This window comes from Chaetomium strumarium (assembly GCF_033439665.1).
Source record: "Chaetomium strumarium strain CBS 333.67 chromosome Unknown B0T15scaffold_7, whole genome shotgun sequence".
Classification (NCBI taxonomy): domain Eukaryota; kingdom Fungi; phylum Ascomycota; class Sordariomycetes; order Sordariales; family Chaetomiaceae; genus Chaetomium; species Chaetomium strumarium.
Genome location: NW_026944435.1, coordinates 1,789,728 through 1,805,594, shown reverse-complemented (window position 1 = coordinate 1,805,594; position 15,867 = coordinate 1,789,728). Strand labels below are relative to the sequence as shown.

At 55.9% G+C, this 15,867-nt stretch overlaps 3 protein-coding genes across 3 annotated transcripts; all 3 read left to right on the top strand.

Annotated features, from left to right (window-relative positions):
• Positions 1 to 136: 136 nt before the first annotated feature.
• Positions 137 to 2,755, top strand: B0T15DRAFT_306110 (uncharacterized protein). Its single transcript, XM_062863869.1, has 2 exons — positions 137 to 2,118; positions 2,184 to 2,755. Exons 1-2 carry the CDS (start codon positions 343 to 345, stop codon positions 2,577 to 2,579), a joined length of 2,172 nt encoding a protein of 723 aa, XP_062718237.1. The 5' UTR covers positions 137 to 342; the 3' UTR covers positions 2,580 to 2,755.
• A 2,661-nt stretch (positions 2,756 to 5,416) lies between these two features.
• Positions 5,417 to 8,387, top strand: B0T15DRAFT_562272 (kinase-like domain-containing protein). Its single transcript, XM_062870572.1, has 3 exons — positions 5,417 to 7,438; positions 7,494 to 7,593; positions 7,661 to 8,387. The coding sequence occupies exons 1-3, from the start codon at positions 5,462 to 5,464 to the stop codon at positions 8,068 to 8,070; spliced, it is 2,487 nt and encodes an 828-aa protein (XP_062718236.1). The 5' UTR covers positions 5,417 to 5,461; the 3' UTR covers positions 8,071 to 8,387.
• A 3,036-nt stretch (positions 8,388 to 11,423) lies between these two features.
• Positions 11,424 to 15,410, top strand: B0T15DRAFT_305994 (uncharacterized protein). Its single transcript, XM_062863868.1, has 2 exons — positions 11,424 to 11,970; positions 12,032 to 15,410. Exons 1-2 carry the CDS (start codon positions 11,720 to 11,722, stop codon positions 15,315 to 15,317), a joined length of 3,537 nt encoding a protein of 1,178 aa, XP_062718235.1. The 5' UTR covers positions 11,424 to 11,719; the 3' UTR covers positions 15,318 to 15,410.
• Positions 15,411 to 15,867: the final 457 nt, after the last annotated feature.

The following is a 15,867-nucleotide window of genomic DNA, read 5'->3' as shown; positions in this document are numbered from 1 at the left end:
TTTTTCTGGGTCCGAGCCGAGTGAATTGCATCCATGCAGTGCAAAGAGCCCCACTGTAGCAACCTTGCAACTTGCAGGGTTGGACTGCCCCTCGCTGACTTTAACGAGGTTCGGTGCCTGAGCGCGGGGCAGTTATAGCGGCTAATTGAAAATTTCCGGTGATGGCGCATGTCCTCTGCGGCATGCCCGTGTGCTTGTGGAGGCGATCTGTGACAGTCCCCTCAATCAGTGCAGCAAGCACCTAGTGCCGGATCTGAAATCGGGGCAATAAAGAGGATCTAGCAGGAGGGAAAGGGCCGTGACTCACCTGGTTGGGCCAAAACAACCGCAGGTTTGCAATTCATGAAGCCTTTTCTGCCCACCCCTCTCCTCTCACCACTCGCTGGTATTGCGCTCAACTCCCGCAGAGTTGTGACCCCGAAGGTGGTCTTTTCAGTCCGCAGTTTTACGGCTTTCGCTCTGTCTGCCCCGCGCACATACGCTTTTGCAAAATACACATCCAAGAAAAAGCTACCCAAGATGACCACAACGGCGACGACCCTCAAGGGCGAGCCGCTCGACAAGGCGTCCCTCGAGTCCTTGCTGCGCCGGCGCATGTTCTACACACCCTCGTATGAAATCTACGGCGGCGTTGCTGGCCTCTACGACTACGGCCCGCCAGGCTGCGCGTTGCAGGCTAATATTATCGATATCTGGCGGAAGCACTTCATCCTCGAGGAGGACATGCTCGAGGTCGACTGCAGCGTGCTGACACCCCACGACGTTCTCAAGACGAGCGGCCACGTCGACAAGTTCGCGGACTGGATGTGCAAGGACCCAAAAAACGGCGAGATCCTCCGTGCCGACCACTTTGTGGAGGACGTCCTCGAGGCGCGGCTAAAGGGTGACAAAGAGGCCCGCGGTCAGAAGGTGGAGGAGAAGGAGGAGGACCCCAAGAGGAAGAAAAAGAAGGCCAAAGGCCACGAGGCAGTCAAGCTGGACGACGCTGTGGTCAAAGAGTATGAAGAGGTCCTGGCACAGATCGACAATTACAACGGCGAGCAGCTGGGTGAGCTCATCAAGAAGTACGACTTGAGGAACCCCGCCACCGGCGCGCAGCCGAGCCCCCCCGTCGCCTTCAACCTCATGTTCCAGACGTCAATTGGCCCTAGCAGCAACCTTCCCGGCTATCTCCGGCCCGAAACTGCCCAGGGCCAGTTCCTGAACTTCGCCAAGCTTCTCGAGTTCAACACCGGTCAGATGCCCTTCGCTTCTGCCTCCATTGGCAAGTCCTACAGAAACGAGATCTCGCCTAGGGCCGGCCTTCTGCGTGTCCGCGAGTTTCTGATGGCTGAGATCGAGCACTTTGTCGACCCCGAGGGCCACAAGAAGCATCACAGGTTCCACGAGGTGGAGGACATTGAGCTCGAGCTCCTCGACCGGCACACGCAGCTATCGGGTTCGACCAAGACCAAGAGGGTATCGATCGGTCAAGCCGTGCGGGAGGGTACGGTCGACAACGAGACCCTGGGCTATTTCCTGGCGCGCATCCACCTCTTCCTCAAGAAGATCGGCGTTGACCAGACCAAGATCCGTTTCCGGCAGCACATGGCTAACGAGATGGCTCACTATGCTTGCGACTGCTGGGATGCGGAGCTCCTTACCTCGTCTGGCTGGGTTGAGTGTGTTGGCTGCGCCGACCGCAGCGCTTACGACCTGTCGGTCCACGCCAAGAAGACCGGGGCGCCTCTCATCGTGCGGCAGCGGTTGGATGAGCCCAAGGTCATTGAGGAGTGGGAGATTGAGCTTGAGAGGAAGAAATTCGGTCCCTTCTTCAAGAAGGATGGTAGGGCGGTCGAGGCCGCCGTCATGGCCACCACGCAGGAAGAGCGCGGCAAGCTTGCTAAGGAGCTGGAAGAGACCGGCAAGGTCGTCATCAACGTGCCGGGCGTTGCCGATGGCAAGGTCGAGATTAACAAGGACTTGCTGGCTATTAAATGGCAAAAACGAGTCGAGAACATCCGAGAGTATACTCCCAACGTCATCGAGCCGTCATTCGGTATCGGCCGGATACTATACTCCTTGATCGAGCACAACTACTGGACTAGGGCAAGCGAAGGCGGTGATGAGGCGCGCGGTGTAAGTTGCCTTTTCTCCTGAATGCAAGAATATCCAGCGAAGACAAAACTGACACGGCCATCCAGGTCCTCTCCTTCCCTCCGGCCGTTGCGCCTACAAAGGTCTTGATCGTGCCTCTGTCCTCCAATAAGGACTTCACGCCTACCGTGCGCAAGTTGTCCCAGAAGCTTCGGTCTGCTGGCATCTCCAGCCGTGTGGATGACTCCTCGGCCAGTATCGGCAAGCGGTACAGCAGAAATGACGAGCTGGGCACTCCGTTTGGCGTCACGGTCGACTTCCAGACCATCAAGGATGGCACCGTGACGCTCAGAGAGCGTGACAGCACGCGGCAGGTCCGCGCCGAGGAGGACAAGATCATCGAGGCTATCCGGGCGCTTGTTGAGGGCACCAAGGCGTGGAAGGATATTGAGACCGAGCTGCCGCTTTTTGAGGGCCAGGACGTCGACCTCACCCTTCGGTAAGGGGCACGGCAAGTATGGTGGAAAAAGGTGGAAAGGGGATTTGGTTTGGCTTGTTAGTCATGTCAAGACTTACCCTGAGCGTATACCACAATAGAATCAAGCGAGACAACGTGGGAGCTGGCTAGTTCTGCTTCCCGAAGCGATCTTTGATGGCCCAGTGTAACATCTCACGGCCCTCGGTACCCCCTACCGAACAGGGGAAGCTTGCCCTATCAACGGTTGAAACATTGGAGACAGTTAGGTATTCTGCAAAAGCCCTAAGTGGGCTTGTTGGACGCAACGTTTTGAGACATTTGACTTACAGCGTGTTGTTGATCTCTTCGGTGCATCCCACAGCATGCATGTTTCTACATGTACACAGTCTTGCTTTGGTCAAAACTGCAGGATGCCGGCGACTTGCATCGATCCTGCGGGCCGAGGACACCAATGCTCGTACAGCACATCCCTTTGAAACCATGCTTTCATTCCTACAAACTCCATACTATGGACTTTTTTTCTGCAGCACTCAATACTCGCTGTCCTGTACTACTAGTAATGAGCCGCTCAACTACCAGAGTAATAAGCTCGGCAGAAAATGGCAGTATGTACCTATGTACTGTAGTTTGTGTGGCATTCGGCTCGAGAATCCTGCGACAGCCGGATCCGCACCTCCAGTTCAATCAGAAACATCGCACTGCAGGCAGAGAATCAGTGGGGACTCGAAAAGGGGGTGGAGGGAAAGCTGCAAACTTGAAGCAAGGGAGAAGCGAAGGTGCCGATCTTGTCTGCGGCTTAACATTATGTATTGTACTGTTGTATCCGTATTGTACGAATACAATACATAGTAACTTAAACTCCGGTATCCGTAATGCCCAGTCAATTCAAGTTCTCAGCCGCGGCGCTCAGCACACGGGATTTGCTGTATTCAGTTTCTATCTTTGCATACCCGAGCACGCTGATCCGCACCGCCTGAAACGGCATGCCGCTCACAGGCAGAATGGGACGCTGCGATGCCGGGCTCCGGCGACAAGAAACCTCTGCCAAGCCGGGCCTGTGAAACGGCCGCGGGGAAGGGACTCGGACGGGCGTCTACCTACATCAGAGTTACACAGTAAGGTTCACAAAAGAATTCCGGAGTAGGGGATTAGGTCCAGTACCTATCTACTGTGTAAGGTCGACAAATCTACGGCTGATGGTGGTAGACGCAGGAGAGAGAGTGGAATATCGCATACAAGGTATCCATGGATGAATGGGCGTTCCATCTCACCCTTTAGCCCCACAGATATGACCTGTATCCTGGCCTCCTGGCCGCTTCAGTTCGCCATCATCCGAGCGTACTGTGTACGGATACCTAGTAGATAACCAGCGAGTTGACCAAGATGGAGGTTTATTTACTCGATCGACGGTGGACTTATGCAGTATGGTCATCAATGGAGGAGCCACTGAAAAGGAAGCTGGGGTGTAGCCCGAATAGGCAGCCGTCTAGAAAACAGGAAGTCGCTCAAGCACCCCAGTTGTATACGGAGTAAAGTTTTGAGAGCCCCTTGCCCCCATTGTCATGGGGTCCAAAACAACCCGCTACAACCGTCGTGAGTGACCGCGCTTGGGCGGCCAATCCCTTTGTTCTGCAGTGCCCGTAAGTGGCAAAGTGGTGGTCTGACAGTCGGATAAGGGGATACCACGGCTGAATATCTGACCCTCACATGACGCTGTGTAGCTTCCTAAGACCCCTGACCCTGACCTCCAAAGACGACCCGGCGCAAACTTACCCCTCCCCCTAGCCTGCATGTGTTCGCCAAACCCTTTCCAGCCTCAGGGACTCCACACCGGGCACCCGAACTCCCACCCCAACAAGCGAACCGCCGTCTCATTGTCAATCACTCAGGCTCATCCATCCACCTTTAACCGCAGCACACTCTCCTTTCTGTGCTTGCGCGCCACAACACCGAGATTTGAGCACTCCCCTGACGGGAATTTCGTTCTCGGCTTGGCTTTGCGCAGCGTACAGATTTCCTTCACTCGCTACCTACTCACGTACACGTAGCGCAACGCCCGATCTCCTGAATGCTAGGTGGTCCCGAACAAACAGCGTCTCGACCGACCGATCGATTGACCGCCACCCACCGCTTCGTCCAGCGAGGAAACCAACCACGTTAAGAACGGAACAAATATCTCGATTGCGCGTTGAGGATTATTGTCCCGTTGAATTCACACATGTTGCCATTGTCTTCTGCCCGATTGTGCGGTCGTTTCTGAACCGATCACTCTGTCACGCCAGTCACCTTCTACCGGCCGAGCGCGACTCGATCTTCGACGATTGTCTACGAGGCACGCTGTGCAGCCCGTTGCCGCCCAGCTTATAAAGTTTTGCGCTTCTAGCGTCGACTTGAGCGTGTCCAGTCCTGGTCTTACACTTAGCCCCTCCACCTTCGATCGGGGACGCAACTTTCTCGGCGTTGTCTGAAAAGCGTCCTAAGGTTTCTGGTATGCTAATTCGCATATTGCTCGATATGTTAGTTCTGTCTAGACATTAACTCATGCGCCTGGAGAACAGTCCATACCACCTGCAGCTGAGGACGTTGTCTCACGTGGTGGTACCAGCAAGAATCACGACGAGTTCTCTAGTAATCTCACCTCGCGCTAGCCAAAATGTCGAGCTACAACAAGTATGTACTTCATGAACAGCGGGTCAGCCAGCTGCAATACCAGCGGCCTTCTGCTGGCGGTTTGGTGCAATATGGGTTCCGCTGGTGAAGACCACGCCGGGGCCGCTTGGTTGCTCTCCCTTTTACGGAGATGCCTCTGTGCTGAACCTCCCCGGCGGCGGCGACCCCTACAATGCTCTGCCCGACACCTAGGCTAACCTTGCTCTCACTCTCAGTATCTATTCCAACGGGCAATTCATGAACCCCGGCCCCGCACCCCGACCACCGACAGATAAGCCTCGTCTGGGTCTCATGCCAAATGTGAACCTGGCGAACAGTATGTCGAGCTTGAGCATAGCCTCCCCAGTCTCGAGTACATACAGCGGATCGACCATCTCCCTGCCGATTTCACGGCAAGGATCCAACAATCTCGACGGCTCCGGCGGGGTCGCCATCATTAAGCAAGGCTACGTTGGCCTACCAAGCAAGAACCCGTTCCAGCAATGGAAAAGCAGATACCTCATCCTTCGCCAGGACATCTTAGATTTTCACAAGAACGAAAACGGAAAGTGGTTGTACAAGATCCAGCTTACAGACGTTATAAGTGTCGATCGAGTTCCCGACGACAATGGCGACCCCGTTTTCGAGATCAGGAGGAACCTGAATAACTCCTACCCTGGACCCCCGGGCGACGATGACAACGGAGTGAGATCCCTGCGCATCTGTGTCAAAACAGACGACGAGCTGTACGAATGGATTGATTGCATCTATGCGCGTTGCCCGGGCGGTGTTAGCAACCCGTCCAACTTCTCGCACGCCGTCCATGTCGGCTTCAACCCCCAGACTGGCCAGTTTACCGGGTTACCAGAAGAGTGGACCAGGTTGCTTAACTCGTCTGCCATTACCAGAGAGGAGGCGGAGAAGAATCCCCAGGCTGTGGTTGAAGTCCTTGACTTCTACTCCGGTATGATGAAGCGTGCGGAGAACGACCCTTATGGCTCCCCAATGCCCATGCAATCACCGACAAGCCCGCCCCAGAATGATCAGTTCAACTACCAGAGCGGCAACTCGGTTGCGCCGCCTCGACAGGTGAAGCCCATCCAGCGGAGCCCCTCATATTCTACGACTCCGTCCTCTCAGGCAGCCGCTGCCCCTCCGTCCCGGCCAGTGGTCGAGCAACAAACAGCGACGCAGATGCAACAGCTGCAGAGTGTTGCGCCCAATTACATTTCAGCGGATCGGCTGCGCGAAGAGCAGCGGGCTCGGGAATTGGAACGGCAACGGGCAGAGCGAGAGGAACAAGCTCGTCGGGAGCTCGAGGCTTATAATGCGTCGCTGCCCAAGACCAAGGTTCCACTGGCTCAGCAGGAGATTGGCGGCGGGTATTCCTCACCGTCCTCCACCGATCGGTATAATCCGACACGAGCAGCGCCCAAGGCACCCCAGCAGGCCCCTTCGCTCAGGGCACAGAGGCCAGCACCTGCTCCGCCGAGCAATTCTTCTCCTACATCCCGACCACCCCTAACACAGCAGACCAGCTCCAACTCGGTCCGCGATCCCACAGCTCAAGCTCAGAGACCACCGCGGCCCGACCAGGCGAATGGTCCCTCAGTGACTGCCCGTTATCCCAATGGAGCGGCAGCGCGCGGTCCGAACGGCCAACCTCAAGCCCAGCCGCCATCACGCTTGCCGGCGCCGGTGAAGCCCCTGAATGTCAACAAGCCTGCCCAGTCGGATGCCGTTAAGGCCGCCGAAGCCGCCCTGACTTCCAAGCCTGCTCCGTCGGAGCGCAAGCAAGATGTGCGCATGTCGACCATGTCGGAGAACGAGGTGATGGCGAAGCTGAGGGAGGTGGTTTCCAAGGATGACCCCAACAAGCTGTACGCGAAACAGAAGAAGATCGGCCAAGGCGCGTCCGGCTCGGTGTATGTTGCCAAGAAGCTCAGACCAGGCGCGCCGGGGGGTTCGCATCTTGCGAAGTCGAGCAGCGACCGCGTTGCCATCAAGCAAATGGATCTGGCCCATCAACCGCGGAAGGAGCTGATCGTCAACGAGATCTTGGTCATGCGTGAGAACAAGCATGTCAATATCGTGAACTTCATCGACTCCTTTCTCATGGACAACGAGAAGGAACTCTGGGTGGTCATGGAGTACATGGAGGGTGGCGCTCTGACGGATGTGATTGAGAACAACCCCATTATTACAGAAGAGCAGATCTCGACCATTTGCCTTGAGGTATGGGCTCTCTCCAACACGTGTTTTCTGCATTCTATCTAACTCTTCCGATTAGACGTGCCAAGGTCTCGAGCACCTGCACTCGCAGAACATCATCCACCGCGACATCAAGAGTGACAACGTCCTCCTGGACGCCCGAGGCAACGTCAAGATCAGTATGTTGACACCTTACCTCTGTCCTTGAACATACTAGGTTGAACATGTGACTAACTCCGTCACCAGCTGACTTTGGCTTCTGCGCCAAGCTCACTGAAACCAAGTCTAAGCGTGCCACTATGGTTGGCACACCGTACTGGATGGCACCTGAGGTGGTCAAGCAGAAGGAATACGGCCCCAAGGTTGACATCTGGTCGCTCGGCATCATGGCCATCGAGATGATCGAGTCGGAGCCCCCCTACCTGAACGAGGAACCACTCAAGGCCCTCTACCTCATCGCCACGAACGGCACCCCGCGTCTCAAGAAGCCCGAGAAGCTCAGCAAGGAGCTCAAGGCGTTCCTCTCGGTCTGCCTGTGCGTCGATGTCAAGAGCCGCGCGTCGGCGCAGGAACTACTCAATCACGAGTTCCTGAAGCACGGCTGTCCGCTGGCGAGCCTGGCGGATCTGCTTGCTTTCAAGAGGGTCGCCAAATAAGCAATATATACCACCAGTGCGTGAGCAAAAGTTCAAGAAGGAGGAGGACAAGCATGACTCGAAATGGCATGATCTGCATGAACATGGTTGATTTCGATTTGGCAGACTCGGACAGATGGGGAAGGACATACCATGTTTTGGATGTCTTCTTCTTGAGAACGGTAGAAAAGGCGGGGACGACGGTGTGCGCATCTCAGGGTGGGTTTTAATCGGCTGGCTTGCTTGGTCTGGGTCTGGTGATAGAGCGGAGGGAAAGGTCCAAGGCTAATAGGTACCTGGGAATAGCTTCTTAGGACGGGGAAGCCATGCTATGCCACTGTTCTCTCTGCACTCTGCATGTGTCTGATAGGTAAGGTAGGTCAAGTTCAGGAGCTACCGCCCGTCGTGTATGCGCAACCTTCTCCGCTTTCCGTTGTTGGCTGAAAAGTTCTGATTTCTCTTCTCAGTTTGGCCCATTCATGCCATATTCTCCCGAGAGGGGAGGAGAATGGGAGGAGGACTCGAAGTCTAAGCCAATCGGCGTTGGGGGTTCGGGATGGTGGTGTTCAGATACTCTGGTACCGTTATTCAACGATTCGGATTCTGTTGTTCTTGATCTTCTGTTCGTTTTTTAGGGAATTGAATCCGCTCCAGCTGAGAGATGGGGTTCATGAACTCTGGGGGAAACCCTTCGTAGCTCTTTCTACATGGAGTTGTTCTGTCTGCCATTGTCGCCCGAGTGCTGATCGTGTTTCATGCTCGCCTGCCATTACGCAAGAGTGTATTTTACGTACTGTGTAGTCACCCTGTTGTTTCCAGCCTTATTCGCCCTTCTCAATCTGATACATTGGGGAAGCATGCAGTGCAATGCTCCATGCTTGGGTCTGCTTGTTTCGCTGAGGTGTGGAGTGTCGATGGAGATCCTTGTAGTACCTGGTAGGCTGGATTGGGCCGCGTACCTAGGTAGGTAGACAACGAGAGACTGTTGGTGACTGACTTGGTGTGGCTTACTCCGTATGCAAGGAGGTTTCAGCATACAGTGGTCTAATAATAAAGCTACTAGATTGTATGGTGCTGTACATGTCCATGTCGATGATGGCAGCAACCTCTTGTACCACTGGATGGGTCTGATCATAGGGATGTTTCGTTTATTGATCGTCAAGGCCGCGGATTAATGCTTCGACCTGTGATCTGCCCGCTTTCAATGCAACTCAGGGGAATCTATGCCCGGCTACTTGGTGCGTGAATAAGCTTACGTTGTCTATGTATAGCGAGCAACATAATGATCGAGACATAGATCCCACAATTCTCTAACAGTAGTGTAGTCCTCGAAGCTAACAAGAGTTCGAGACGGTCAAACGCATTCGTGGGCGTCAGACCAGTGTTCCTGTCCCGACGACATCCGTTTCCTGCTCGTAGAATTCACCGGGGAAGCGGGGCCTGCTGCAAGGGAACCGGGGTGCGCACGTCCGGACCTCCCTTACATCAAAAGAGTCCGCGAATCGTGATCCAGTCCTAGGTGTGCTCAGCAAGCGGCGGTTAATGATCGGAACAACCCCCTCGGTGTCGGTGGTGCCCCCCAGAGCCTTGATTGTGGCCGTGCCTGGTACACTAGGCAGGCGCAGGGCACGGGTTGGCAGGATCCACCGCCATCACCGTTTGGCTCAGGCTCCGCGACGCTGGGGTGTGTCGCTAGCGGACGACAAACGATGAAGCAACGAATGAAGGAAGGTTGGCCGGATGTTTCAGATTTTCCAGGAGATCCGCTCTGTGGTCAGCACCATGCGATGCTCATTCGGGCTTGAGAACCCACCAAGGTTAGGGCACATCTTAAGATCTCCTTGCCAAGATATGGAGTATAGGATCAAGAATCGTGGTAGGCGCTCTGGGCGCTGTCTGTTGCAGCAAATGAAGTACTAACTTACATGTACTACGTACTAATAAGGCACTCTTGTTGATCACGCTCAAAGTCACGTTGACGGAGCCCCTGAGTTGATGGTCTCTGCGTGGCCAATCAGCAGTGATAGGTGCTACCTCGCAGCTCGAATCTCGAGCCTCGGTCCTGCATGTCGTGCCCCTGAGCCTGTACTGTCGTCAGTGTGCACATCGGGGGCTAACATTGTCTCAAGGAAGAGAATCACGCCGTCACGATGTGTGTCGGAAAAGCTGACTGTCGTCAAGGGGCTGTGTGCAGTTTGACTGTATATATAGCGGGCAGTTCCAGGAACAGATGCTTGGCATCCAGCTAGAAATGTGTAGCAATGGAACGAACTGAACCACAACCAGCCGCGTTCAGGGAAAGCCACCACGAGGAGACAAAGTTGGGGTTGGCTGGACATGCGCCACTAGAACCGACTGTAAGTCTCGCTCCGTTGGCCCGTCAGGCACAAGCGAACATCCCAGGTAGGTACGGCTGAGCCTGGGCTGGCCGAGCTTGCAATCAGGTTGGTTGTCGATGGATAGCTGCATGCGTGTGGTGGCACGAAATCGTGTAAGTTTTCCGGAGTGCGAAGTGCGAAGTGGGATCACGACTTCCACAGTTGGGACTGGTGGGCCTCGAGGGAACATCAGATGAACCGCTGCTTGCGCAGCAATGACGTAGATGTCTACGGGGTGGCACACCGCGAGTAGGTACTGTGTTCTTGGACCGACATGAGAAGCAAGGGATGAATGCAGGCCGACAACTCAGATACCTAGGTGCGAAATCTATCCGTCGGAATTTGGGACGGTCATGACAGCGTGTGGCATCACCCCGTCGGTTGTGAGTGGAGATGGGACCACAGTGCGCGGGTTTTTGGGCACGCCCAGTGGGCAGGATGACGCTGACGGAGTGGCGGCATTGTGGCACGCTCCAACGTCGCCCGAGGTGCCCGTTCACCTCGTTCGAGAAGCCACGAACGCGACACAAATTATTCCGCCGACTGATGAGACGAGAGATCCGTATGACATACAGTAGGTACGTACCCGGATCTGCCCCCATCGACTGGTGTTTCAGCTTGAACCAAACCACTCTGGGCATCTTTCTTTTTCTCCTCCGCATTCCCGCATCCCATAGCTCTACGGATCTTCCCCTCTGACTTTCATTCCTTTGCTGAATCGTCCTACCCTTCTCCAGGCTTCATTCTATCGAATGACGTCTGTATATTGAAGAGGCCTTCGATTTCTTGCCCCTCCGTTTTTATGTTGTTCCGCGAAGCGGAGACCAAAAAACCACAGCACCTCAGTGATCGAGGTGGAGTCAAGTCCACGTTAAGGCCAAGCCAAATTGTCCAGGTCCCAGGAACTTCCTCAGCTTTTCTGCTGCATCACTGCTAGCAGACCGTCCATCACTTCCTCAACGCACAACGCGCTTTTCGATCTCCCCATCCTACGGCCCCGAAGTCAGCATTTTTCACATCGGCCTTGTTGTAATCGCAGCCCGTTTCCTCTCCTTGTCATAAGGGCCGCCACCGAGAGTACATCTGTTTCTACTTAGTCGCCATCTTCGCACGGTAATCGACTGCAGCGTCAAAGCAGCAGCGCACGTTTGCCGCACCGTCTTTCATTGCACCCGAGCCGACAGACGAAATTCGCCGCTCGCCTTAAAGTTCCAGCCATCTGGCGGCACTACTGCCCTGCGAGATTTGGGAACACTTATATTCTGATGAGGACTGGAATCAGATAATTGATAATGTCGACTTCTAGACCAAACCAGTTTCTGAATCTCGGGCATCCGCCGAAGGCGGTCTCTGCCCAGGGCCGCTCGAATTCACCCACTACCACCTCGCCAAACGATCCACAGTCGGCTGGCAGCACGATTCGCTCGCCTTTTGGCTCGTCTCCAGGCCCGACGCCCACCTCGAAGATGTCGGGCGCATCGCGTTCCGGTACCGGCTCGCCTTCGCATGAGATGGCAGCCTCCGGCCGCCTGTTCTCCAAGCGGTGAGACGACTCCCCACTTCCCCAAGATCGATTACCGGCTGTTTACTAACACGTAACACAGTGCGAGAGAAATCCAGGCTCAAGAAGGCATCTCCGGATTGCCGTTGAATCCATGGGGCGGGCCTCCGACTAGCGGGAATTCGACTCCGCTCCGCGAGAACATCCCCGAATCGCCTACTGATGGGTTCCCCGACTTCACACAGCTGCCCACCCCGGACAGCTTGCCGCAGACTCGGCGGACTCGCGCGGGGACGTTGCCTTCCAGACTGACGCCAGGCGTCGCCGGCAATCCCTTGCTTGGCATACCAGCCCTAGCCTCCAAGACGTCCCGGCCAAGTCCGTCGCAGACTCCCTTCAAGTCACCGTCACCAGGGCTCGAGCAGCCGCCCAGCGACCCCCCGGGCTCCTCCACTTTGCTATCGAGACTGCGCGCCGGTTCGATGCCACAACGGAGCCCGTTTGCTCACGCTCCCGACACGAGCTCCTCGGTTTGGCCCTCCATGTTCAGCAGCTGGAATCCAACTAGCCGGGAGAGGGGCAATACCTTGGTGAGTATCGCGAGCGTTGGCTCCAACGGGCCTAGTTCTCCAGCCCAGTCGCAGTTCTCTCGCGAGGGAAATGCGGAGACAGACGTTCATATGAGGACACTGGATTACCTTGGCCTGGCGGAGACCCCACAACCGCCTCGCGCCCAGCTCGCCACGCCTTACATCCCGAATTACGCCGATCTGACCAAAGCTGCAAACCGGTTCCGGTCCTACTCTGTAAACAACAAGGATAAGTATGCCGACGATGAAGAGGACGAGTATGATGCCGAGGCCAGGTCCATCATGGAGAGCCACTATGCGCAGCTCCAAGACCAGCTAGCTGCCACCAATGCAGCGATCCACAACCACAACATGGCCGTCCAAGCCTTTGCGAGCCAAGCAGCTATCAGCCGTCCCCGTGCAAGAACAGCGGGCGTTCTCGACACTCCGCAGTCTCGCATGCTCCGCAATTACATTCCGACCCCTTCGAGGCTCGACAGTTCGTTTACAGCGGCCGAGATGCAGCTGCCGGAGGACAAGGCGTACGATGATCTTCCGCAAGTTGTTGCCGGGTTGTCCCTGGGCGGGTCAAATAGCCGAAGCAATGGTCTGCTGGGGGTAAACGACGAGCAGGGTTTGGAAGGGCCAACAAGCGCCCTGTGGCTCGGCAGCATCCCGACGTCCACCACGACGTCGACGCTAACCGAGATGTTTAAGTCTTACGGGCCGATAGTGTCTGCCAGAGTCTTGACCCACAAGAACTGTGGCTTCGTGAACTTTGAGCGCGTTGATAGTGCCATCGCGGCCAAAGCCAACATGAACGGCAAGGAGATATTCCCCGGCGCCGGCCCCATCCGTATCAACTTTGCAAAGCCGCCCTCGAGCACCGGCACGCCTGGCCATGACGGAGCCGTCCCTTCGCCCAGCCCTGATCCGTTCGCCAAGGGCCAGGAGAACGGTCAAGGCGCTGGTACCGGCGCGTCCGGTGATGCTGGTTCGGCTACCGTTGCAGGAAACGCCACGCCCACTGTGCCGCCTCTCCGGGAGATGACGGCGGATATTCTTAAGATTGTCCAGCAGTTCGGGGCCAGCGAGGAAGATAGCTACGGCATCTCGATGAGCCTGCAGCAAGCGATTCAGTACAACGCTTTCATCGACGAGATCCCTCCTATCAAGGAACCGGCCCACACCAGGGTGCACGACGCGCCAAAACTACGGGATATCCGTAAGAGGATCGACAACCAGTCACTGTCCCAGCAAGAAATCGAGAACATTGCCATCGACATGCTTCCGGAGATCGCCGAGCTCTCATCTGACTATCTAGGCAACACGGTTGTCCAGAAGCTGTTCGAGCACTGCTCCGACGAGGTCCGAGACTCGATGCTGGCTGAGATTGCGCCTCACATGGCGGAAATCGGCGTTCATAAGAACGGCACGTGGGCGGCGCAGAAGATTATCGACGTCTGCAAGACGCCGCACCAGATGGGCCTCATTGTGCAGCATTTGCGGCCGTACACGATCCCTCTCTTCCTAGACCAGTACGGCAACTACGTCTTGCAAGGGTGCCTGAAGTTCGGGAGTCCCTACAACGACTTCATCTTCGAGACGATGCTTAGCAGGATGTGGGAGATCGCCCAAGGGCGATACGGTGCTCGCGCCATGCGCGCCTGTCTCGAGAGCCACCACGCTAGCAAGGACCAGCAGAGGATGCTGGCGGCCGCGATTGCCCTGCACAGCGTACAGCTCGCCACCAACGCGAACGGTGCTCTGCTACTCACCTGGTTCCTTGACACTTGCACATTCCCACAACGACGGACCGTCCTGTCGCCTCAGCTCGTTCCGTACCTCGTGCACCTGTGCACTCACAAGGTTGCGTATCTGACTGTTCTGAAAGTCATCAACCAGAAGGCGGAGGCCGAAGCTAGGGACACTATTCTGAAGGCGCTCTTCTTCACCGCGAACGACCAAGTGCTGGAGGCAATCCTCAGCGACCATGCTTGCGGCGCAACCTTGATCTTCAAGGTCTTAACTACACCGTTCTTCGATGAGGCAATGAGAACCCAGGTTGTAGAGATCGTCAAGTCTGTCCTGGTCCGCATCAAAGCGCAGCCGGGACAGGGCTACAAGCGGCTGATGGACGAGGTGGGCTTGTCGACGCGGAGCAGTGGAGCAGGAAGCGGCGGTGGATCTCGCGACCACGGAAACTCGGAGCGGCAGCGCCCTGGATCACGTCAGACGGCCGGCGCTCAACATCATCACCAGCCGCAGCAGCAACAACAGCTCGCTCAACAGCAGGCTGGGCAGTACGGCGGAGGCAACAACCCGCAGTACTACAACCCGCTTAATGCTGCTGCGAACGCGGCCAATTACGAGATGGGCTTTGGCATCCCACGCAGCGAAGGCGTTGATCAATTCCCGCCGTTCAACGCCCAGGGTCCCATGTACAGTGCCTCTAACCCGCCGGCGATGGACCCGAGCGCAGCGCAGCAGATGCAGATCCAGCAGAACATGATGTCTCGCAGCTACTACCCTGCCATGCAAGCCGGCTACGGCGGCTACCAGAACGGCAGCCCCTCGCTTGATCGGTACCGTGTGCAGCCCATGAACGGTAGCCCCATCCCGTCGGTCGCAATTCCGAACTTGCCCCCCGCCGCTCCAGGATCGCCCTATTCAGCCACCGCGTTCATGGGGCGGCAGGGAGTGTTTGCTGGGTATTGTTCCGGCCCTCCGATGCAGCCGGTTGTGTACATGCACCCGCAGGAACAGGTCAATCCCGGGCGGCGTGGACGTGGAGGGCGGAGTCCTCAGCGCCGTCAGTGAAGCAAAAATCTTGTTGTAATATCTTGTTTGGGATGTTGGGAGAGAACAGAAGGTTAAGTTATGCTTCGCGATCTTTGAGATTTACAGAGATGAAATGAATCAACGGGGCATGAATTGCAGATGCGGGATAAACTAAACACTAGTAGTGGCCGAGTCAAGTTACTGCTACTCTTAACTACTACTACCTAACCTTGTAAAGATAGATGATGGCTCACGGCCCGGTGGAGAGTGAGGGGGAGGAAGGGGTGATTCATGGCCCTTTGCGTGCGCGAAGGGGTTGGCTCACTCATTTAGAGCTAGTTTGGTTAGAGAGGGGCAGACGATCTTTCTGTTCTTCTCAGTTCTGTTTTCTTTTGAGATCTTTTTCTTTTTCTCTTGAGGGCTCGGTTTGCTTTTGGGTTGGGGGGAGGTTGTATGGTATCTTGGAAGAGAGGTACTGTACTGTTCAGGGGGGGTGGAAACATCTTTCGGCTTACTCTTCCCCCTCGCTCTCTCGCTGACCAACCACGAATGCTTTAGGAAGGATTGTTTGGTTAGATTTAATTTTCTC

Coding starts and splice junctions, on each gene's coding strand:
- B0T15DRAFT_306110 (XM_062863869.1), top strand. CDS start 343: ATGAAGCCTTTTCTGCCCACCCCTCTCCTCTCACCACTCGCTGGTATT. Junction 2,119..2,183: donor GCGGTGATGAGGCGCGCGGT/GTAAGTTGCCTT, acceptor ACGGCCATCCAG/GTCCTCTCCTTCCCTCCGGC.
- B0T15DRAFT_562272 (XM_062870572.1), top strand. CDS start 5,462: ATGAACCCCGGCCCCGCACCCCGACCACCGACAGATAAGCCTCGTCTG. Junction 7,439..7,493: donor TCTCGACCATTTGCCTTGAG/GTATGGGCTCTC, acceptor TCTTCCGATTAG/ACGTGCCAAGGTCTCGAGCA. Junction 7,594..7,660: donor CCGAGGCAACGTCAAGATCA/GTATGTTGACAC, acceptor CTCCGTCACCAG/CTGACTTTGGCTTCTGCGCC.
- B0T15DRAFT_305994 (XM_062863868.1), top strand. CDS start 11,720: ATGTCGACTTCTAGACCAAACCAGTTTCTGAATCTCGGGCATCCGCCG. Junction 11,971..12,031: donor GGCCGCCTGTTCTCCAAGCG/GTGAGACGACTC, acceptor CACGTAACACAG/TGCGAGAGAAATCCAGGCTC.